This window comes from Hydra vulgaris, chromosome 05 (genome assembly GCF_038396675.1).
Source record: "Hydra vulgaris chromosome 05, alternate assembly HydraT2T_AEP".
Lineage (NCBI taxonomy): Eukaryota > Metazoa > Cnidaria > Hydrozoa > Anthoathecata > Hydridae > Hydra > Hydra vulgaris.
Genome location: NC_088924.1, coordinates 4,835,178 through 4,859,514, shown reverse-complemented (window position 1 = coordinate 4,859,514; position 24,337 = coordinate 4,835,178). Strand labels below are relative to the sequence as shown.

Here is a 24,337-nt window from a genome sequence, read left to right as displayed (position 1 = left end):
TTTATTGTCAAAACTTACTTTTACAAACTGTCACACCTGCAATATATTAAAAATTAAAAAAAAAAATTTTTTGTATTATTTGTATATGAACAAAATTTATATAAAGTTTAAATAAAATTTGAATTTAAATTTTAAATTGTTTCTATAAATAACTTAATCCTTAAGTTATTTTAATAAAAGTTTTGTTTTTGTTGTATTTGTTATATTTTTGTTTTTATAGTTACTAAATGTTCAAGTTCCATTCTTGTTTAAATATGCTATTGATAGCTTAAATGATTCACCACTCATTATTAATGATGTAGAAACAGCAGTAGTTTCAACTGTGACTGCAATGATTTTAGGCTGTAAGTAGTTAATAATCTATGTATAGTATAATATACATAGTATATGATTGCATATTTTGGTTTTGCATCATTCTTTTTTTTATAATAGATATAATTATGTTGATAATTATGCGTAATAAAAGAAATATATATTTATTTTGTTTTAGATAAAATAAATATACATATATGTTTTATTATATAATTATCATACTTTAATATATTTTTTTATTATATAATTTATTATTATATTAATATTTTTATTATATTATACATATATGTTTTATTACGCATAATTATCAACTTTAACAATTAATTTAATCTTTATAAAAATTTATTTAAAATATTTTAATTAGAAAATGATGCTATTTAAACCATTTGAATATATATATATATATATATATATATATATATATATAGAGAGAGAGAGAGAGAGAGAGAGAGAGAGAGAGAGAGAGAGAGAGAGAGAGAGAGAGATTATTGCATTTGGGAGTATGGAAGGAAAAAAATGATTCTTATGCCAACAAATATGTCACTTTTAATTACTTTTGACTTTAGTCCAACATTTGTGTGATGTCAGAAAGTTAAAACCATTAATTTAATTATAAATTAATCGTTTTTTTAAAAAAACTGCAAAAACGCAAATTTCATTGACCAGATTGTTTTTAAAAACATTCCGAATGTTTTTAATGATATAAAAAATGTTTTTATTTTAATTTTTTTTACTGTAAATCATGCAAGGAGTGTTGCTACATCGGCTATCTTATAGCCTAACTCGCAACAAAGTGCTGCTACATCGACTGACAAATAGCCTTACTCGCAACCGAGTGCTGCTGCATTCCGGTGCTAAAATTCCGGTCTTGCATTTTAATTTTTGTCAACAAAATACGGAAAAACTTTCTGACAACGAGTTAAGAGTTATATATATATATATATATATATATATATATATATATATATATATATATATATATATATATATATATATATATATATATATATATATATATTTAAACAACTTTAAAAGTATTCTACACAATAGAGTGCTCAATGTTCTTAAAAGAACAGAGCAATTATATATTAGTAGAAAATCACTTAACAAAATTTTTTTCCATTTAACACTGTGTTTCATCAACAAATATTCATCAGAAATGGATGATCAATTTAATAAAACTTCAATTTATACCAAAAATTAAATTACAGGAAGTTGCAAATGTCTTAACTGCTGTAAATTTTCACACATTTGTGGAATTTGCTGACACTATTATAAAAATAATTCTTTAGAAATGATTACTTATGCTATTTTTTTAAATGTTTTTTTAAAAAGGTAGTTAATGTAAATATCATTTGAACTCATTTATTTTTATAGCTTTTTAGGAGAAACTTATTTTCGTGCCTACATTTAGAAATTAATTCCGATCTTTTGTTTTTGTCTTGATTTGCATGTGTAATTATTTCAAATTTTTTTTGTAGGCAGAGTATGCATTTTTTGGAAATATTGTTATATGCAGGCGCTGTTTTAAGGATAGACCAATTCAGTATAAAATCGTTAATATTTTTTTCTTTTAATTCCCATATATATTTTGACAGCATGGTGTCTTTTGAATACTTTTTATTCTTGAAAGATTGCTTATGATTGGCAAAATGTTTTTTCCATTCACCCTCTGTTATGCCAATATATTGTTTATCAGGTACATTCTTAGAGGAAACAACACGTTTATATACCACATTTTTTGATAAACAACTTCCACTCATTGGACAATTGATTTTTTGTTTACAATTACAATTTTCTGTATTTTTTTATTTAGGATTTCTTTTTTGTTTAACAAAGCCTTATTGTGACCTTTTATAATTCTTTCCATATTTTTTGTGCAACTGTAGCTAACTTTAATTGTATTTCGATTAAAAATTTTATGTAATTAAGATCGCGGGAAATGCTTATCGACCAATTTTAAAAACACTTTTTCTATGTTAGTTGAGACATTTTTGCTATATGGGGGGTTGAACCAAATTACATTTCTAGTTCTATTTCGTTTTTTTGTATTCTTTTTATCAGGGTCAAATTTTAGTTTAAAATTTTCAAAACCACTTTTTTTTTAGGGCATCTTCAAATATTCGTTTAGAGGAATTGAATACATTTTCATCTGAGGAGTTTTGGTTTAGTCTGTTATTAATTGAAATCGGGATTTGTTTTAGAACTTGGGGTGGATGGTTAGAGTTAATGTTAATATATAATAGTTCATCGTTTGGTTTCTTGAAAGGCTTATATGAATTTTCAGAGAGGTTAAATGTGACATCAAGAAAATTCACAATTTTTAAATTTATGTTTATTTCGATTTGAAAGCCAATATTTTAAAAAGTTTTTATAATATCTTTTCTAATTTTGTCGAGCTGTGGTCCAGATTTTCTACGCATTACTATTAAACCATCGTCGCGATAAAAGCCTAAATCTTTTATATCAATTATTTTACTTAACAAATCTAAAATATATAGTCCAACAAATTCACAAATTTCTGCTCCGTCATAACTGCCCATTGTTACATCAAAGCAGTCATGTATGTTTTTCTTTTTCCAAGTTTCCTTATTAAAATAAAGTAAGGTTTTTTCTACAATGTTTTATTATACGGATTGTGTCATCAGGAATAACTGTGTGGCTTTTTGCAAATTCAATAGTCTTATCAAAAATATCTGCAGTTATTGAGGGGTAAAAATCATTAATGTCAAATTGAACAAATGTACAGTCATTTTTATTTTCAATTATGGAGAACCAATTTATAACATCAATATATAATTGCTCTGTTCTTTTAAGAACATTGAGCACTCTATTGTGTAGAATACTTTTTAAAGTTGTTTAAATATATATTGGGCTCCTTATTAACATTTGTTGAGCACTCTTAATTATATTTTACCATTCCGTATAAATATGGAAACTAATAATTTCACTTTTTTTTTTTTTTTTTTTTTTTTTTTTTTGTTACTCACCTCCGAGAAGGCCACTACAGATGAGGAGGCTACTTAATAGTGGTTATAACCCTCTCTCAATCCTATAACTCCGAAACACCAACCTTGACGAACAAGGTCGCTGCGCGGAGAAACAAGTTGACAAATACTCATTGAAAAATATACCTATACTAGATGAAAAAAGTTATACTATTTCTTTGATTGAAAAAGTTGAGCATTTTGTTAAAAGAATTTGTTGGAAAGCCCATTTTTTTTAAAACCAAATACAAAAACAAATGATACATTTATAATAATGATAATTATGGATTTAAAACAAAAAATACTCCACCTTTTATGCCTGATTTGGAAAATTTTGAAAATGACCTATTACATTTAATTAAAACAATAAAGTTTTGCCCTATAAAAAACGAATTTCAAACAGAATTAAAGTTAGATGTTAAGAAATTAAATCAAACCCTAATATTCTGGTTTTTGCTGATAAAACAAATAATATTTACCAACTCACAACAGAAAACTATGAAAAAATGTTCAAGGAAAAAAACTAGACGAGTAAGAGTTTTTAGAGCACTTAGGAATAGTCACAGTAAAAGGATGAGACTAAATTGAAGGACAAGTAACACAAGAATGAATTTTAGTAGATAGCACGAGAGATGCTAGCTCTTTAGAGCAGTGCCTGTTATAGTATTTGTAGGAGAAAAATTGAAGCAACATAACGACATGGTTCTGGTTGGAGTTTGGCTGCAAGAGCAGACCCAAATATGTTTAAAATACGCTTTTGCACCTTATCTAAAAGAGAAAAAGCATAACTGGAAGATCCGCCTTAGATATAGCAACAGTATTTCATACAAGGATGGATTTGAGATTTATAGAGATAAAAAATAGAATCCGGAGTAAGAAAGTGTTGAGCTTGGTAAAGAGAAGCAACCTTAGTAGATGCTACTTTTAAAATGGATTTGATACACGGTTTCCAAGAAAGATCAGAAGTAAGAGTTAATCTAAAAGATGAAGGGTAAATGTCTCGTAGAGTACATTACTATTCATAAATATAGGAAGATCTAAAATATTGGGTAACAATTGGCTGAAAAATTTTTTGGGTTTTATCTGAATTAAAGTTCACTAGCCACCCTTAGTCTCATGATGTAGCAGAAGTGAGATCCTTTTCAAGCTCAAATGCCCCCTCCAAGCAATCAGAGAGTGTTGGCTTCTTATCATGACAAGAATAAATGGTAGTATCATCAGCAAACATGCCGCCTTAGATGTGAGAATATCTGGAAGATTGTTAATGTAAATTAAAAAGAGTATAGGGCCAAGGATAGAACCTTGAGGAACTCTTGAAGTTACAGGATATGAAGAAGAGTGCATTCAATTAAAGATAAATTTTATACTAGGATTGGAAAGAAAAGATTCAATAATCTTTAAGATGCTACCAGATGCACCATAAGAAGAAAGCTTATGGAGAAGACCAGCATGCCAAACTTTATCTTTAGAAATGTCAAGAGCGATTGTCTTAACCTCTCCACCTCTAATGCACGATAAAACCTATCGGTTATTACTGTTAGCAAATCAGCTGTAAAACGAGAAGATTGAAATCCATTTTTATGATCAGAAAGTAAGTTATTAGATGAGAGATTAAATGTTTGTTAATTAAAGATTTAAAAACCTTGCTTATGGTATTTTTGAAAATAGTGATAACAGATGTTGCTTTCCAGCATGCCGGAAAACAAGACTCCCATAATCACTTGTTAAAAAGTTTTGAAAGTACAGACGACAGCTCCGGAGAACACTTCTGCAAGACTAAAACAGGTATGTTGTCCGGACCACAAGCTGTAGAAGAGTCTAAGCAGAAAATCACTTTAAATACAGAAGCTGGAGTGATACAAATGTCAAGCAATGGATCAACCTGTTTGTTGATTATATCAGGTAGAACGCAACTAGTGGAATCAAGAGACAATATTGATGAAAGTTCCTAGCAAACAATTCAGCTTTGTTTTTAGGTGAGGTGTCTAAATCTGAACCGTACAAGAGAGGTGAAATAACAGATTTGCCCTTATTATTGATACTGTTAAAGATTTTCCAGAAGACATGAGAACCTAATTTTTGAGATGAAATACGAGATTTCATGACCTGAGAATAACTGGCTTTAGTGTTCGACAAAATCTTTTTACAATAGTTTCTAGCATTAGTAAACAGACATCTGTATTCTGGAGAATTGTTTTGCTGATAGGTATAGAAGTAATGATTTTGATTGAAAATTGCAGCAGCACAGTGTGACGTAAACCACGGAGAAGAGTGAGGCTTGACTTGGAATTGTAGAGAGGGAATAAAAGACTCCATGCCAGCCTAAATCCAAGAAGTTATATAATAAGTATATAAAAGAATAGTTAATGGATTTAAACCTAGTTTTCTGACAAATGGGTGAATTCTTATGAATGTAAATGCCCAGGTCAGGCATGTGACTATTGGAATCTTTATGAATTAAAGGAAGATAACCATCAACATTAAGATCACTAGATGAGACAGCCGAACTCAAATTATTCGCACAAAGTTAGTTGCACAAAGAGCAAGTTGGTCTGATGTACTTTGTGAGAGATTAAACTCAACAGAAGAAAAGTTACTTCGAAGACCACGAATATTAGTGAATTATAAGTTTGGAGAACTTGATGATAACAATGGTTTTTTGTGTTTTATGAGGGTAGTCTAAAAAGTTTCCGACCTCGACGTGAAGATGGCAGCACTCGTAAATAAAAACAAGTGAATTTTGTTTGTTCATATGTTGATAGTTATTCACCAAAGTTTCAGCCATTTTAAACGTGCAGTTGTTATGTAACAGTCGTTTGAGTGAGTTGATGTGAGTAATTTTGTGAAAATAGACAAAATCGAGTATCGAGCTGTCATTAAATATTTGTTTTCAAAAGGCAATACGCCTACGCAAATGAAAGATGAGATGGATTCTGTGTATGGGGACTCTGCACCATCATTTACCAGTGAAATTATGGGCAGCTGAATTCAAACATGGCCGTCAGAGCTTGGGAGACGATGAATGTTCAGGACGTCCAAAAACTGCAACTACCGATGAAAACATTGCCAAAGTTCACCAAATGGTGCTAGATGATCGCCGAATTAAAGTGAGGGAGATAGAAGAGGTTACGAACATAACCTAAGAACGTGTTTGTCATATATTACATGAAAATTTAGGCATGAGAAAGCTGTCTGCATGTTGGGTACCGTGTTTGCTTATGTTGGATCAAAAATGTGTTCGAATAAGCATTTTCAACGCTCTGTTGGCACTGTTTAGGCGCAATAAATCCGAGTTTTGGCATTGATTAATTACTGTAGATGAAACTTGGATACACCATTATACGTCCGAAACAAAAATACAGTCTACAGTGGGTTGCAAATGGGGAACTAGCTTCAAAAAAGCAAAAACTGTTTTTTAGCAGGAAAAGTGATGGCAGCTGTTTTTAGGGATAGTTGTGGAGTTATTTTAATTGATTATCTTCAAAAAGGAAAAACCATTACATGAGCATACTACGCATCATTGCTTGACAAGCTAAAGGAACAACTTGCTGAAAAAATGCCACTTTTGCAGAAAAAGAAAATCCTGTTTCACCAAGACTATGCACATGTGGTCTCACACCACAGCGGTTGCTATGGTAAAAATCCACGAATTACGGTTTGAACTGTTGACCATCCGCCTAACTCGCCAGATCTGGCCCCAAGCAACTTCTTTTTGTTTCCTAATTTAAAAATTGCGCTCAGAGGTCATAGATTTTCATCAAATGAAGAGGCAATCACCTTTGTGAACAATTATTTTGCAGAGGAAATAGCTGAGTACTATTTGGACGGGTTACAGAGATGGGAGTATTTCTGGGAAAAGTATGTAGAGTTACAAGGAGGTTATGTTGAAAAATAAAAGATAAAATTTCTTTTATCTTTGTTAGGTTGGAAACTTTTCAGACCACCCTCGTATGGTTTTTAGTACTTTTGTCATTTTTAAATTTTTTAAAGAACTTGATTCACAGGGTAGATAGTACTCAGTACACTATTTAATAGCCCAAGTAATTGCCTCATTATTATTAATAAACCCTGAGCCGTAACAAAGGGCTCCAAATGTGGCCTTGACATGCGCACCAAAAGTATGAACAGGGACACCCTCCATGGGCAACACTGTTAGTACTCTGATATTTTACCCCTGTTGATGGAATCAGCCTCTCTGAGAGCTACCACAGAGTTCAGGAAACCTGACTACCAGCGGGCTTCAGAACCATAAAACTGAGTTTTAGAGTTGTACCCTCATTAGGAGATAATAGAATGAGTTGCCTAGTCATAAAAAACAGAGACCCAAGCAAAACCCATGCATTGAGTCAAGAAAATCCAGGATACAATATCCTAAACTGGAAACAATGTATTAAACAATGTAATAAATAAATCTGCGCCAGCCTAATAAATGAAGAAGGGGTGCGGGGTTGGTCAACATATAGAATCTGTTTACCCCTTAAGTCTTTTCTTAGGAGGCCTTTTACAAGACGGTAGCCGAATGACATCTGCCTAAGATAATTTTTTTTATCGAGACACCTTCTCTAGCCTTTACCTAAAAAAGCATATCCTATGAGGCAGCAGGACATAAAGCAGGTTGTATAAAATATTAAATATAGGTTGTAGCTGGTTGTATAAAATATATTATATAAAATTATATTAGAGCAGGTTGTATAAAATATATAATGTAAAATTATATTAGAGACTTTTGTTGGATTCTCCAAATTGTGCATTTAAACTCGATAGTTTATTTCCTGATGAACTTTTGTTATCAACACTCCAAAAGCTTATGGGGTAGCACCTTTTTAATTTACTGAACTTTTTTAACTAAATTTTTAGGAGCCTATTTAAAACTTTTTTTTTAAGTTTTTAAATACATTTTTTCTAACAGAGCAATCGTTATGTTCATTATCTCTAGTAATTAGTTTTTACGTTGAAAATTAGTCAATAAAAGGAAACATTTTCAGACAGGCATCAAGTATTGTAAATACATTTATAAAAGAAAACATAGTATTCTTTTATTTAATTACTTCGGTCTTTACAAAATTTATTATTCAAATAATATATATTACAAATAAATAATAATTTACTTTTATTTTCCTATTATATAAGTATTGAAAAAATGTCAAATATAGCGAAAACATTTTCAAAAACTAAAAGACATGAAAACAAATAAACATACATACCAAATTAGTTTCGTAAAAATTGTGAATAAACTGCATATCAAAACTTTCGATTGTTGTTAAATTGACTTGTATCTAATTCTGTAGTTAAAAATAACAACCACCGTAAATAAAACAAAAGATGTATTAAAATTTTATAAACAAAGAAATTTTTTTTTAAACATTTTTTTTTAATCATTAAATTTTTCTAGCTTATTTAATTAAAATTTGATACTTTGTTACAATTTTATTTCCTTTTTTTAGTATTGGTTTTTTTTTTCTCAATAGATAAGTTTAGCTTTGTGCCACGAATTATTGAAATGCTTTAAAAGTTAAAAGTCTGATCTGCCTTGGTCATTGTCTAAAAAAATTACTTAAAACATGGACAAACAAGGTGTGTGGCTGCACTCGCTTCCTGGGAAGACTTGATCAACTATAAGTCGTTCATGCTTGACTAGTGTTTCTGCAAAGTCACATCCCTTTACTCTACTTGTTTGTTCATGTTTAACTCTCAACATAATAGTGGTTGCTTGCAGCCTTTTATGGAGTGAATTAGTATTTTTTTTTTTTAAATGAAAAAGGTACATCTTAGCTTTGATGCTAACTGCTGCTTATGCAAATTGGTTTATTCAACTCGAAATTTTATTTATCACATGATTTTGCAATCTATGAAAACTACAAACAAGACTGTTTTTTTTTTGTAATTTTTTTGTTATTAATCTTCTCAAGGCCGAGAAGGCCACTACAGATGAGGAGGCTACTTAATAGTGGTTATAACCCTCTTTCAACTCTATAACTCCGAAACACGAACCTTGAGGAACAAGGCCGCTGCGCGGAGAAACAAGTTAAGCTCTGTACTACCAGGGTTTGTTCCCAACGTAAACTTAGATATTATTCATTATTTAATTAGGTTCTGTTTCATTTTATCATTTTTTATATGATCGATGCTTTTTTTCACATTAATTTAAATTTGTTTATTTATTTTTTTGTTCTAAAAAATATATGAACTATTTTTAAAAACTGTAAAATCATATAAATCACTAGGAGTGTTTTATACATTAAAAAAAAGTATTAAAAAAGTTTAAATATAGTAATTTATAATAGAATTAGTTAATTGTTGGAAAACTAAGTTTTCTCTTTTAAATAAGTATGCTATCAGAATTAATTTGCTTTTAAAGATGGCGCTGCTCGAACTGGCAGTTGTTTGTTTAATGAGCTGAGGAATGCGGTGTTTGCACAAGTTACTCAGAATGCTATTCGAAAAGTTTCCCGTGAAACTTTCATGCATCTTCATAAACTTGATATGAGTTATCATCTTTCAAGACAGACTGGTATGTTATCTAAAGCTATTGATCGTGGAACAAGGTATAGTATTTTTACTACATAAATTTTCTATCAACAAATATTTTTAAACTTTTTTTATATATATATTATATTAACAATCATTTTTTAGATACAAAAAGTTCTGAAATTTATTATCACTTTTTTTTTTTTTTTTTTGTTAATTCCCAATCGCTGTGTGGAGAAACAAATTGAGCACTACAAGGGACTACAAGTTTAAAAAAGGAGTTGTTATTACCTTGAATAAAAAATTTTCTAAATAGTCTTTAATGTAAAAAATATACCAAGTTCAGGTATTTCGATCAATTAATTAAAAAAAAACTTAATGTTTAGAAAATAAATATCAACAATGGAATAATAAATACAAACAATGGATCAATAATAATATTTAATATTTATTAACAGCATGATTATGTTAATCCAAATGATGTTTGCATCCACAAAACAAATGAAATGACTAAAGTTTTGATCATCTATAAAATGTTTTAGCAAAATATTTCTTGCAATTTTTTTTCTAAATAATTTCCTAATGATATACCTTAATGATATTATTTTTTAATAATTTCCTCATGGTTTTTGGTTTAAGCCTCAAGTTCTTATGAAACTCTAAATTTTCTATAACACAATTTTTCACAATATTTTCTTTAAGACAATATTCTCTACAAAACAATATTTTAGTTTGAGAAATTAATTAAGCTTTAATTGATTTAACAGGAGCAATTTATATGTGTTGTAAATCCACAGTGACAAATTTTTTGCACTGTGCAAAACTGTATTTTTTTTTTGAAAAGTTGAAGTCTTTGATCATAATCAGCAATCACTTTATAATGGATTGTTATCTTGCTACATTAAGAAATCAAATTTAAAAAACAAACTTTAATAATGAACACTCATACAATAAATATTGGTATAGCAATTTAATTCATTAAGATAATATAATTATTAAATTATCAAGTCAATCTAAAAATAATTCACAAATATAAGTAAATATGTATACTAACATTTAGTACAGCAAATATTCAGCAAAGTACACCGTATACTGTAGATGGCAATGCCTAGTTAAAATAAAGTGTTTTTTTTGATGTTTTTTTTTGTTAAACTTAAATTTTATTTATTTCATTTTCAACTATTAAATAAGATAACGTATTAATTATTTTTTACATTGTATTTTTAAAGTTATTTCTAAAATGAGATTGTCACGCCTTACATTTGTTTATACTGTTTTGTCTATTATGTAAATACCATAAGTTTTTATTTTCTTAAGATGCATTATGGTGTAGCACGGAATTGCTCAATAGCATTCACAACTCACAATTTATAACACTACTGACTTTTTTAAGATCAGTGAGAATGAGTAAGAAAGTGATTTTAAACACTTTTTTGTTGAAAACTTTAATTTCTAAAGCACTTAAATTTTTATTATTTTTTTTTTTTACATCATTAAAATTTTTTTTTACTTCTATCATATATTTGAATCAAAACCAAGTCCTATTTAAATTTTATTTATTCAGATCATTAAAACTGTTAAAGCTATACAGATTTCACTTTAATCTAATAATCACATTTTTATTAAATTGTGAACAGAGACTTTTTGTTTTTTTTAATTTTAATTTACCTCCTCAAGGCCGAGAAGACTACCACAGACGAGGAGGCTGCTGAATTGTGGTTTTAACCCTCTATCAACTCTATAACTCTGAAACACAAACCTTGATAAACAAGGCCGCTGCTCAGTGAAAAAAGTTGACCGCAGTACTACCAGGGACGTGGTGGGGATCAATTCGGATCAAAGTTAAGATGAACGGGGATTGAAGTTAAGAAAAAGTGTGAGCAGAAGTGTGAACAGAGAGATAAGCAAGAAAGTTAGTGATTTTTTTGATTAGTAAAATAGTTAACCAGTTATTGTTTTTTTTTTCCAAATACTGTTCATTTCATATTTAAAAAAATTTTATTATTCAGTCATTAGTGAAATACAACTGATAATTGTATGAATTAAAAACCTACTGTTGATATAAATTATGATGAACTGTATGATGAATCAATATCATAATATCTTGAGCATCTTTTCACCTTTAAATTTAAACTGAAGGATTTTCATGCAATCTCTCTAAGTTTTCTACTTCTATCTTTTTCCCCTGAAATTGCATTCTGATGCCAAGTTATTTACATCTTTAACCCCTGTATGCTCAAACCACATCAATTTTGAAATAAAATCAGATCATTTACTGTTTCAATTACTTTAAGTTGTTGCTTTTTTATATCTGTCTCATCGCACATAATCATTATTCTTTTCTGCTTTTTCTAGACACTGGACATTATCAACCTTTGTTTCCCATGTTTCACTGTCATATATCATATATATGCCATATATACGATATATATGAACATTTGTACAGTTCATATATATGCCATATATGAACATTTTATTTTATAAAATTAATAGTTAACATAAAATAGATTTCTTGCATAGTACATCAAAACTGAAACCTTTAAAAAGAACTTCTAACATAATAACAAAAAGAGTGAAAATATCAATAAATAATAGTTAGTATTTATATTATCAATAAATAATAGTTAGTATTTATATTAACTTTTATTATTTATTATACATATATTTTCAAATATTTTTTAATTTTTTTAGTGGAATTGCTTATTTTTTACATGCTTTGGTATTCAATATTTTCCCTACAATTTTTGAAGTGTCACTTGTCAGCTGCATACTTGTAAGAAATATTTTATAAATTGCTAATAAAATTTTTTGTTGTTGTTGTTGAAGATCTTTTGCCACATAACAGTTATATTACATTGTATAAGACACTGTTATATTATACGCTGTTAACCATTCAAATTTGATTTAATATTTTATTCCATAACATTTTATTGTTAACTATTCTGTTGCCCATTAGTTGAAAATTCTTGGAAATGCTGTTTAGAAATTTTTTTGATCAAAATATTTTGAGTCTTTTCAAAAGTGCTTTAAATGAAAATATTTATTCTTGACTTAAATCTAAAACTGAATAAATCAATTCAAAGGATTTGCCAATTGGTTGTTAACCAATAGACAACCAATGGACAATTGGTTGTTCATTGGATGGACAATTGGTTGTGCATTTATCAAAATTCGTTAAAACATTGTTAAGAAATTTTATTTATTCTTATTCTTGGCTTTAATCTAAAAGCAAATAAATCAGTTCAAATGATTTTTTTTAACTAGTTAGTTTATGCTCAAAAACAAAAATAAATCTAAAAACTGTGTTATTGAATAGTGTGAAAGCCCTCACACTAATAAAAAATTTTTTTTAAATTATTCCTATAAAAAGTGTAAAAGTCTAAAAAAAAAAATTTTTTTTAGTTTTCAAAACTCAAGTTTCTCTACAGATGCTTCTAAACTGCTTCTAAACTTTTATAAACTACAGATTTCTGCTTATAAACTGCTTATAAACTTTTATAAACTACAGATATCTGCTTATAAACTGCTTATAAACTTTTATAAACTACAGATATCTGCTTATAAACTTTTATAAACTACAGATATCTGCTTATAACTGCTTATAAACTTTTATAAACTACAGATATCTGCTTATAAACTGCTTATAAACTTTTATAAACTACAGATATCTGCTTATAAACTGCTTATAAACTACAGATATCTGCTTATAAACTGCTTATAAACTTTTATAAACTACAGATTTCTGCTTATAAACTGCTTATAAACTTTTATAAACTACAGATTTCTGCTTATAAACTGCTTATAAACTTTTATAAACTACAGATATCTGCTTATAAACTGCTTATAAACTTTTATAAACTACAGATATCTGCTTATAAACTGCTTATAAACTACAGATATCTGCTTATAAACTGCTTATAAACTTTTATAAACTACAGATTTCTGCTTATAAACTGCTTATAAACTTTTTTAAACTACAGATATCTGCTTATAAACTGCTTATAAACTTTTATAAACTACAGATATCTGCTTATAAACTTTTATAAACTACAGATATCTGCTTATAACTGCTTATAAACTTTTATAAACTACAGATTTCTGCTTATAAACTGCTTATAAACTTTTATAAACTACAGATATCTGCTTATAAACTGCTTATAAACTACAGATATCTGCTTATAAACTGCTTATAAACTTTTATAAACTACAGACATCTGCTTATAAACTGCTTATAAACTTTTATAAACTACAGATATCTGCTTATAAACTTTTATAAACTACAGATATCTGCTTATAACTGCTTATAAACTTTTATAAACTACAGATTTCTGCTTATAAACTGCTTATAAACTTTTATAAACTACAGATATCTGCTTATAAACTGCTTATAAACTACAGATATCTGCTTATAAACTGCTTATAAACTTTTATAAACTACAGACATCTGCTTATAAACTGCTTATAAACTTTTATAAACTACAGATTTCTGCTTATAAACTGCTTATAAACTTTTATAAACTACAGATATCTGCTTATAAACTGCTTATAAACTTTTATAAACTACAGATATCTGCTTATAAACTGCTTATAAACTACAGATATCTGCTTATAAACTGCTTATAAACTTTTATAAACTACAGATTTCTGCTTATAAACTGCTTATAAACTTTTATAAACTACAGATATCTGCTTATAAACTGCTTATAAACTTTTATAAACTACAGGTATCTGCTTATAAACTGCTTATAAACTTTTATAAACTACAGATATCTGCTTATAAACTTTTATAAACTACAGATATCTGCTTATAAACTGCTCCTAAACTTTTATAAACTACAGGTATCTGCTTATAAACTGCTTATAAACTTTTATAAACTACAGATATCTGCTTATAAACTGCTTATAAACTTTTATAAACTACAGGTATCTGCTTATAAACTGCTTATAAACTTTTATAAACTACAGATTTCTGCTTACAAACTGCTTATAAACTTTTATAAACTACAGGTATCTGCTTATAAACTTTTATAAACTACAGATATCTGCTTATAAACTGCTTATAAACTTTTATAAACTACAGGTATCTGCTTATAAACTGCTTATAAACTTTTATAAACTACAGATTTCTGCTTACAAACTGCTTATAAACTTTTATAAACTACAGATTTCTGCTTATATACTTTAAAAGCTTATAGATTAGTTCTCATAAACTTATAAAAGTAACACAGTTACACAGTTTGTGTAGAAAAACTTAAATTTTAGCGAGGTGTTTTTTACTAACGCTTGGTTGAAATTTAAATTTTTTTACTCAAACTTACTATTTACTTGTGCAAGTTTTTTTACTAAGTTTGCATTATATAAGTTTTACCTTAAAAGCATACCTAATTGGTTTTTATACCTAAATCTACTAAAAATGTTGACATTACAAATGTTGATCAATGTATCCACCAAACCTGCTAAAAACTCACACAAATTTTTATTTAAGTTATTTATTTACAAGTTTAATTAGATATAAGTACTTGGCTCAAATTTTGCTTCATAATTTTATTTTATTCTAATTCACTCTCAACAAAGCTGCAAGTAACTGCTATTAAGTTGGGAGTTACTAGAAAACAAAGAATACAGTTAAAGAGCAAAAAATCAGTTGACAGAAGACTTAAAAAGTTGTAAATCTTATGATTCAGAAAAGCGTGATGATGGGGAGAGTTCCTAAGAGTTAAAGTGTGTGAAATAAAACTAGAAACATAAAAGTAACGGGTGGCCCAAGATAAATAGAACAGGTAGTATTTTTATTATAACTTTGTTATTTTTTAAGCTAGAACAGTGAATTTTTTTTAAAAAAGATTTATTAAATTCTCTACAAAATGACATGATTTATTTAATGTAAATAGTCTCTATTATTTTTTGACATACATATATATATAAGGGATTGGTCCAACTGGTACAACTTTCTAAAGCTTCATTTACTCTAATGTTTTTTACAGCTCGTTTAAGTTCTTGAATTAATGTTAATTTTGATTTAATTTTATTCCATTTCATTTGGTGAACGAGTTCATCCCATATTGAATAATCTAAAGGATTGAGATCAGGGGATTTTTAAGGCCAGTGGGTTTTGTCAATAAAAGCAGGAAAATTATCATGACACCATTGTTGAGTTAAATGATGCGTATGTGAGGTTGCTCCATCTAGTTGAAATGTCCAATTATCACCAAACATCTCCTATCCATATTTCAAGGTATATAAAAACAGTGTTGCCACTGGCAACACTTTTTTTATATACCAGTCATGATTTACTGTATATTTGTACCATAATAACCAGTGGTGTAACACCTTTTGAACAAGCTCCTAACCAAACCATTACCTTTTGAGGGAATTTTTGTTTCTCTTTAATACCACCATTTTTATCAGCTTCATTACGATTAGTGGACCATATGCAATCATTTTGGGCATTGTACATACCATTAAAATAAAAAAAAATTTCAGCTAAAAACAGAGTTTTCAGTGTTTATTCTTTTCGAAAATGGTTTCTTATCCAATTTGCAAATTTAATTCTCTTGACCATTTGTAACCAATTGCAAATTTAATTCTCTTGACCATTTGTAAGCATTGGTTCAACTGTTTGTATGCCTGCAAATTGAGATCCTTTTGAAGTATTCTTTGAACACCGATTCTGGAGATATTAAGTTCATCAAGCTAATTTTCAAGATAAAATCCTCTTTTTACGTTTCAGACAACTTCTGATTTTTTGAATGTTTGCATTTGTTCAAACTGATCTTGGACCACCTGATGGACATTTCAACTCGATAGAGCCTCTCTCTCTTATCATTTGACACCACCGATTTATTGTAATGACACCCTTAATATCAGCAAATATTTTTGATGGACCATCACCATTTTTTTGGTATTTAGAAAGTACAAGCTTTTGCAAATCTTTAGATTTCATTATATACAAATAAAATTAAAAACCATAAAACAAAGCCATCAAGACAGATTTATAGAGAATTTAATAAATCTTTTTTTAAAAAATTCACTGTTCTAGCTAAAAAAATAACAAAGTTATAATAAAAATACTACCTATGCCATTTATCTTCGGCCACCCGTATAAAGAGCTTGCAGCGACAGATATAGTAAAAGGATGACTTTACTGAATGATAAGTCAAGCAAGAATGAGTTTTGGTTGATGGAACTAGAGATGATAGCTCCTATGAGCCGCCATGATAAAATTTCCAGAAAAAAGAATGAGATGCAACTTTATGAGGGGATAGAGGCTCAAGCTTGGCAGATAAAGCAAGTCTACATTTGTGATCAAAACTTTCAGTCACCGCAGTTAGTAAGTCAGTTGTATAACAAGAAAATCAAAAACAGTATTGGTTGTCTGAAAGTAAGTCATTTGACTCAAATGGGGTGTTAAAAATTTGTTGATCAAAAACACAAAGACCATACTAATATAGAGAGAAGACTGATCAGACAATAGTTGGAGGGGTCAAAATGTTCTCCATAGTTTGAAAAAATTGGAGCTACAAATGCCATTTTCCAGCAGGCAAGAAAACAAGATTCAGTCAAACACTTATTAAATAGTTTGAAGAGAGTTTTTGAGAACACTCTTGTAAGACCTTGTAAGAAAGACCTTGTAAGAAAGGATGTTACAAAAGATGTTGTCCGAACCACAAGCTGTAGAAGAGTTTAATTGAGAAATTTTAACAACAGAAGCTAGAGTGATTTGAATGTCTAACAATCGATAAACCTGTTTAACTGAGAAGATCTGGCAGAAGATTTTAATTTTTTTTTTTTTTGTAATTCAGTTCAGATTTAGTTTTATAAAAAATTACTTAACTTTTAACTCTCATACTAAATCAAATTTGATTGTTACATATTGGCTATCACTTATCATTCGTGCCTGTTGCATTTTCAACGATCGTGTAGGAAACTTAAAAAAATCTGAAAAAATATTCTAAATGATACAATTAATAAACATCATTGAATGTGCTAATCTTAAAGTAGTTGCAATCATAACTTGATAGTTAGTTTGTTTTAATCAAATTTGGTATGTTTACAATCAATTATTTAATATAATTTAATATACTTTGAGAGTTAAGAAATTAGCTATAGGATTGAAAAATTAAGATAAGTATCAGTAGTTATCAGCTAAGGGGGCTGTTCTCTAATTTATGTTAGGTCGAAGGAAAAATTTATTTCAAAAGAACAAGATACAAACTATAGTTTATAAATGGAAATTTATATACGATATTTGCTTTATAAATAAAGTTTATTATTTGATATTTATTTTAAAATAAGTAAAAAAATTTTCTCTTAAACTTTCTGTTTCAAATTTATTTTTTTAAGAGTTTTTGTTGATGAAGTGCCTTTCTTGTCAATCATTGAACTGCAATTTTTTGGACTTAATTTTGTTCTCAATGCTTTCTTTTCTCTAAACATTGTTTTTGTAACTCCTTATTTCAACTTTTTGTTTAAAATCCTTTAGTTTAAAACCTTCTGTGTTATTTCAAATGCTGGTTAGCAGGTTTTTATTATTTTTAATTTTATCCCCAATTTTGCTAAAGGTTGTTTTAGCAGCTTTCTATAATTAGTAATGTATGCACATAAGAAAAATAAATATCACAAACTTAATAGACCATTTTAAGTTCCAGAAGGAACAAATAAAATAGAAATTCAAGTTATATGTTTAAAAAAAAAATTTAAACAGTTGAAGTTTATCAAGGATTTTTATAAGAAATTTTTTTAAGTTTAATAAATTAACTTTTAGACATATAGTTGTGGATTACCTTTTACATTTACTGCTCTATCTTGCATTGGTATTTATGCTGCTTTTACATTCTCTGTTACAGAATGGAGGTAAGAGTGTTAATGTATTATTTTTTATTGTATATTTTTTTAATCTGTACTGTGTTGTACAATAATGGTTGTTTTTGTGGTGTTAGATATCTTTAAGAGATAATCAGACATCTTAAAGATGTCCAGACAATGTTCTATGCATGTCATAGGTTTGTTTGCATTAAATTTTTATGTTTAAATTTTTATCTTTGTAATAATTTTTCATGACTGAATTTATATATATAAAAATAACTTAATGCTTGAAATTGACAAATTCATATTTCTTTTAAAGCAATAAATTTAAACAAAAAATGATTTTTTAAATAGAAAAACAAAGTGCATTTTTTAAATAGAAACCCAAATAACTAACATTCAAATTACCAGCTAATGTTAATAGTTTAAAATAACTCACCTGTACACAAATTTCCATTCAATTAAAAAAGGAAGTTTGATGCCATTTTAAATTTATTTAAATTTAGAATTTTTTTTCATTATCAAAACAATTTTTGTAAAATATTAAAAAAAAATTAATCTGAATACTTAGTACTAAAAGAAATCGTTTTGTATATATAACAATTACTTATGGTACATGAAACAAAGTATCAAGTTCCATCTGATACTTTGATTAATAGATAAAAAAATAACGCTCAAATGCGCAATTGATATTTTTAAGTTTATTTAAAAATTAGTTTATTCATTGCAATGATTTTGCAAATGGTGGAAAAAGCTACGAAAAAAATAAATGAAAAAAAAAAGTTTAGTTGGAAAAGAAAATGTTTTTAGTTATGTACAACAATTACAAATGTCAAATTGTGAGAACTTCAATCTTAAGTTAATGATGTTAAAAAAAAATAATTGCATATTTTATATCTTCGAAAAAACGCCTATTTTTCACTAAATTTCTTCTGTTGGGGGCGAGGGGGGGGGGCGCTAAATTTCTACGTTGAGCGGAGGTCCTGCTGCCCAAATTTTTTTCCTAGATCTTATTGAGAGAAAAAAGTGAAAAACAAAGTACAGTTAAAAGAAAAAAAGTTCTAAATACAATAAATGTTTTTATATATTATTAAAATAATATATTGAATATTTATAAAGTAGTAATAAAATAAGAACATCAATCATTTATGAAAAAAGTATTTTTACCACCAGTAAAATGAAAGCAATGTACTTAAGCGAAGCAAAAAAATTAATTAACCCTAACCCTAGTTTACCACATATTTAATACTTGTCAACAAACCGAATTAAACTAGCATATCATAAACATTAAAAAATATTTTAAACGCTTAAATTTAAATGATTTTATGAAATTTTAGTATATGCATTTTCCAAATTACAGCGTAGTTTATTATTTGATTATTGATTGTCTAACCCTGTTTTTCTAAACTCTTATTTTTTTTTAACCAGAACTGGCAAAAGTTCATGTTGGGAGGTCAAAAAAGCCTCCCAAAAAAGCGGATGTTGTTTTCCACACTGTATCTGTAACAATTTATTTCAATGCTTATATAAGATACTCTTGATAGTTATATATGATACCCTTAATGATCAGATAAGCTACCCTTAATGATTATATAAGGTGACCTATTTCAATCAATTGGATCCTAAGTTTGACCTTTTCTTCTCTTTTTGCATTTTTTATAAACTCTTATACACTTTTCTATGGATTTAAATCTAGAGAATTCCCTGGTCAGTTTAAAAGTGGAAATTTTTTAAGAATCCTATAATTTATTAATGGATTTTGGTGTGGCATAGTGTTCAATCTTGCATAAATGTTACTCTTGTTTTTTGGAAAGAATGCCTTCATATGGTAAAAAGAGAAGTTTTAAATTTTTTTTTGTATTGGGTCTGTTTCATTATTTTTTTATGTCTATGCACAATATAAAGTCAACATTCCTCACTTATAACTGATCAAACAAAACCCTTCAAACAATCCTCATGTAGTTTTCATTAAAAAGGATTGAGGAATGTGTAATCCTTTTTTTTTGATAAACTCTTTGCAGGAGCATACATAGAGAAAACAAAATGAAAATCACAAAACACAAACACTGAAATATTTAGATTCCAGATTTTTTTTTCCCTCTGAGGATTGTTTCCTTTTTTTCGGTTTTGGTCCGGCCTTTTTCTTCACAATTTTAGTGCAAAATGTTGTTAACTAGTGAAATTTTTAGAAAAATGCATAACAGTTTATATAAAAAGCTGTTCAAAGTCTATAAATTAAAGTATTTAATGTAATTTAAATCACAATAGTTAATAAAAACACTAGGAGGGGTCCCAAACTGCCAAGATAAGTTGTGTTCATATTAAAGAAAATGTTTAAAAAAACATTTGGGCTAAATTTTTTTGATTAAAACTAAATAATAAATGTAAATCTTTCATTTGTATATGAAAAAATAAAGATTTAATTCTTACCATAGTTAAAAACAAGTTGCGCTAATAAAATATAACAACCAAATATTTTTTTAATTTTTAATTCCATTGCTAACATTTTTGGGTATATATAGTAAGTATAATTTTTTGATTGTGGGAGAAAAAATACTTTTATCTTAAAATATACCTAAAATAAAATTTCTATCTTAAAATATCTTTAAAAAAAAAATCCACAGTGACATAAATGTTATAAATTAAACTTGTATGAAATAAACTATCAAATCTGTTTTGAAGATTGTAGCATATATTATAAAGACTTTAAGAACCAAAGTAAAATGGAGAATGCATTAGCTTTGTAATATGTAATAGCTTCAACTAAAGCAACAATTTAGGTTTTATTAATATACATTTATTTATTATTTAGTTTTAATCAAATTAATTTAGACCAAACATTTAAAAAAAAATGTTTTCTTTAATATGAACACAAATTGTCTCGGTAGTTAAGGTTCCCTTCAAAGAAAACATAGCAAAACTGCATGAATGAAATAAATTTCTTTCATCTCCCTGCCTTGAGGGGCACTTTAATCAAAGATACTACTCATGTAAAAAGATTTTTTCTTTTTTTCTTTCTTAATTCTTATACTCTTAATTGTTATACTCCTACCTCAACTTTGAAACACAGAATTTAACAAACATGGCAGCTGCATCAAGTAATAAGTTGAGTAATCAGCTTTAAGTTGCATATGTGCCTTTTGCTTTTGAAGTAATAGTAATGCATTTATAAAAGCTTACATTCTTAGCAACTTAAAGCTGATTACTCAACTTTACATCTTCTTGGGTCATCTATTACTATCTGATTCACTTAAAAATGCTATATGAAATGCATCACAAAAAATAGCCCTTGCAAACAATCTCCATGTTTTTGTGTTCACTATATTTTTACTTCTGATTCTGTTCTCTGTGTTTAAAATATATTTTGTTTGCCTGTTAAGCATGTATTTAGCATATGCATTTAAAATATATTTTAATTTTTATATTGATAAAAAATTACGAGATAAAAGTAGTTAAAAATAAATATATGTAATAACTAACTCAAGTTACTAAAATAAATTTGTTTGTAAAACAGGACTAAGTTTCGTATACAGATGAATAATGCAGATAATGAATGTGGCATTCGAGCTATGGACTCTCTAATAAATTATGAAACTGTCAAAGTAAGTTACAATACTTAATTTTAAAATATCTCTGTTAATGTAATTATTTGTTTCTTTAATTAACAGTAGTATAATTTTTATAGTTCATCTATATTACAGTATTTTAACAATGAAAGTTTTGAGACAGAACAATATGACAAGCTACTTCAGAAATACGAAGAAGCTTCTATAAAAACTGCCACTTCATTGGCTTTCTTAAATTTTGGTCAAAACTTGATTTTTTCAACCACTCTTACTGCAGTTATGCTAATGGCTAGTCAGTCTATTATTCAAGGTAGTTTTTTATTTGAAGATTTTTGTCACATATTTTTGTTGTTGGTTGTTAATCTGTTCATTACTTTATATACTTTAACCATTTCTTTTCATTTATTTATTTATATTTATTTATCATTTTTTGTTGTCTTTATTATTTTATCTATTTTTCAATTTTAATATTAAATCGTTACATTACACAGGAACTATGACAATAGGAGATTTGGTTATGATAAATGGTCTTTTATATCAGTTAACAATACCACTTAATTTTCTTGGTACTGTGTATCGTGATCTTCGTCAATCAGTTATTGATATGCAAAGTATTTTTACTCTTCTGGATATAAAGAGTAAAGTTATTGTAAGTTTTTTATTATGCATATAAATTTGTTGCCATTAATCTATGTGCTTACCTGTCAATTTACTGCTGATTTAAAAAATGATGGTAAAAAAAAAGTTTATTTAATGTACAGTTAAAAGTATTCTTTAAATTTATAGCAGCATATATAATATATTTAATTTTTAATTTTTCTTTAATGAACTCACTCCCAACAAGGTTGCAAACAACAACTTTTTGAGTTTTGAGTTAACAGAAAGTAATAAGAGCTTATAAATGTGTCAACAACATTCATGTTAATCAGTACGAATATGTCAATAGCATTTGTCTGAATAGCGTGAATGTAGTTGACAAGAACACCCGAATTCATGCTGTCAGCTGAACTCATGCTAAAAAACACGAAAGCAGCTGACATTCAGTCTATTGAAATCCATTCTCTCTATCCTTATGTCTGGCATATTTCTAAGAATGAACTTTGCCATAAGAAACATTTTTTAGTAGTTTGGTTGTCAATGTCCTAAAATTTTCAGAGGGAACCTAATAAAAGTATATTTATAAAAACTCTAATTCTATCTCTACTTAGGCAGAATCAGTTTTTTAATAAAATGTGACAACTTTAATTTTAAGAAATAGGTATGTGTCATTTTAGGCCATTTGCTATTAACCTGATTCCAGTTGGAGTAGCTAGCAAATAATCAGCATTAGTAAATAGATTCTTACTTACCAGTATCCCACATGACTCAAACACATGAAAAATTGATGACACTATTCATTAAATATTCACTATATTATATAAACTATTATGCTATATTTAACAAACACATTTTTTCTGGATTAACATTTAGTTTACAATCTCACTTTAACACAACATAATCACACAGTATTTTGAAATTAAAAATATGTAACTTTTGCTATAATGCTCTATATGTCGAGCACAAGGGTCATTTAAAAAAGTTCAAGTCTAAGTAAGAATATGGCTTTTGAATATCAGAACCTTTTTCTGTTTAAAAAACTGAAGAAAAAAAAAACAATTTTTAAAAAACCTAAAAATAATTTTCAATATAAGTTGTTGTTATCAAAATGTTTTGAAATTTATTAAAAGTATTTGAAAAAAAGTGCTCATAAAAAAAAAAGCTCATACTAAAAGAAAAAATGCTCACACAAAAAAAAAAAGTGCACATAAAAAAAAATTATGAAAAGCAAAACAGAAGTAGCAAAATTAAGTTATAACTTCATAAATACTGACTAAAAAACTATAAAAAAAACTGAAGAAAAACAATAGATTTTTCGATTTTTGTATCCTTTGATTTGCAAAACTGTTGTTGTTTGTTACTGATGACTGCTTTTTAATGTTGTTTTAGGAAAGTCCAAAGGCTGTTCCATTACTATTCTTAAAAGGAGACCAAAAAGATATTACTTTTGAGAATATATGTTTCCAATACCCTAATGGACCAGTGATTTTCAAAGATCTATCATTTACTATTAAATATGGAAAGAAAACAGCTATTGTTGGTGGTAGTGGCTCAGGGTAAAGTTTTTTTATTTTTTTTTTGTTTTTTGTTTTTCATATCCTC

The 24,337-nt window shown here is 27.7% G+C and overlaps 1 protein-coding gene across 1 annotated transcript in view; it reads left to right on the top strand.

The window, feature by feature from the left end:
• LOC136071808 (iron-sulfur clusters transporter ABCB7, mitochondrial-like) overlaps positions 1-24,337 on the top strand; it is a 55,534-nt gene that overhangs the window by 25,204 nt on the left and 5,993 nt on the right. Inside the window, exons 3-10 of the mRNA XM_065797195.1 lie at positions 221-344; positions 9,658-9,844; positions 12,459-12,540; positions 18,532-18,620; positions 22,087-22,174; positions 22,274-22,448; positions 22,630-22,787; positions 24,125-24,291. Coding sequence (XP_065653267.1) covers positions 221-344; positions 9,658-9,844; positions 12,459-12,540; positions 18,532-18,620; positions 22,087-22,174; positions 22,274-22,448; positions 22,630-22,787; positions 24,125-24,291 — 1,070 coding nt within the window. The remainder of the gene's footprint in view (positions 1-220; positions 345-9,657; positions 9,845-12,458; positions 12,541-18,531; positions 18,621-22,086; positions 22,175-22,273; positions 22,449-22,629; positions 22,788-24,124; positions 24,292-24,337) is intronic.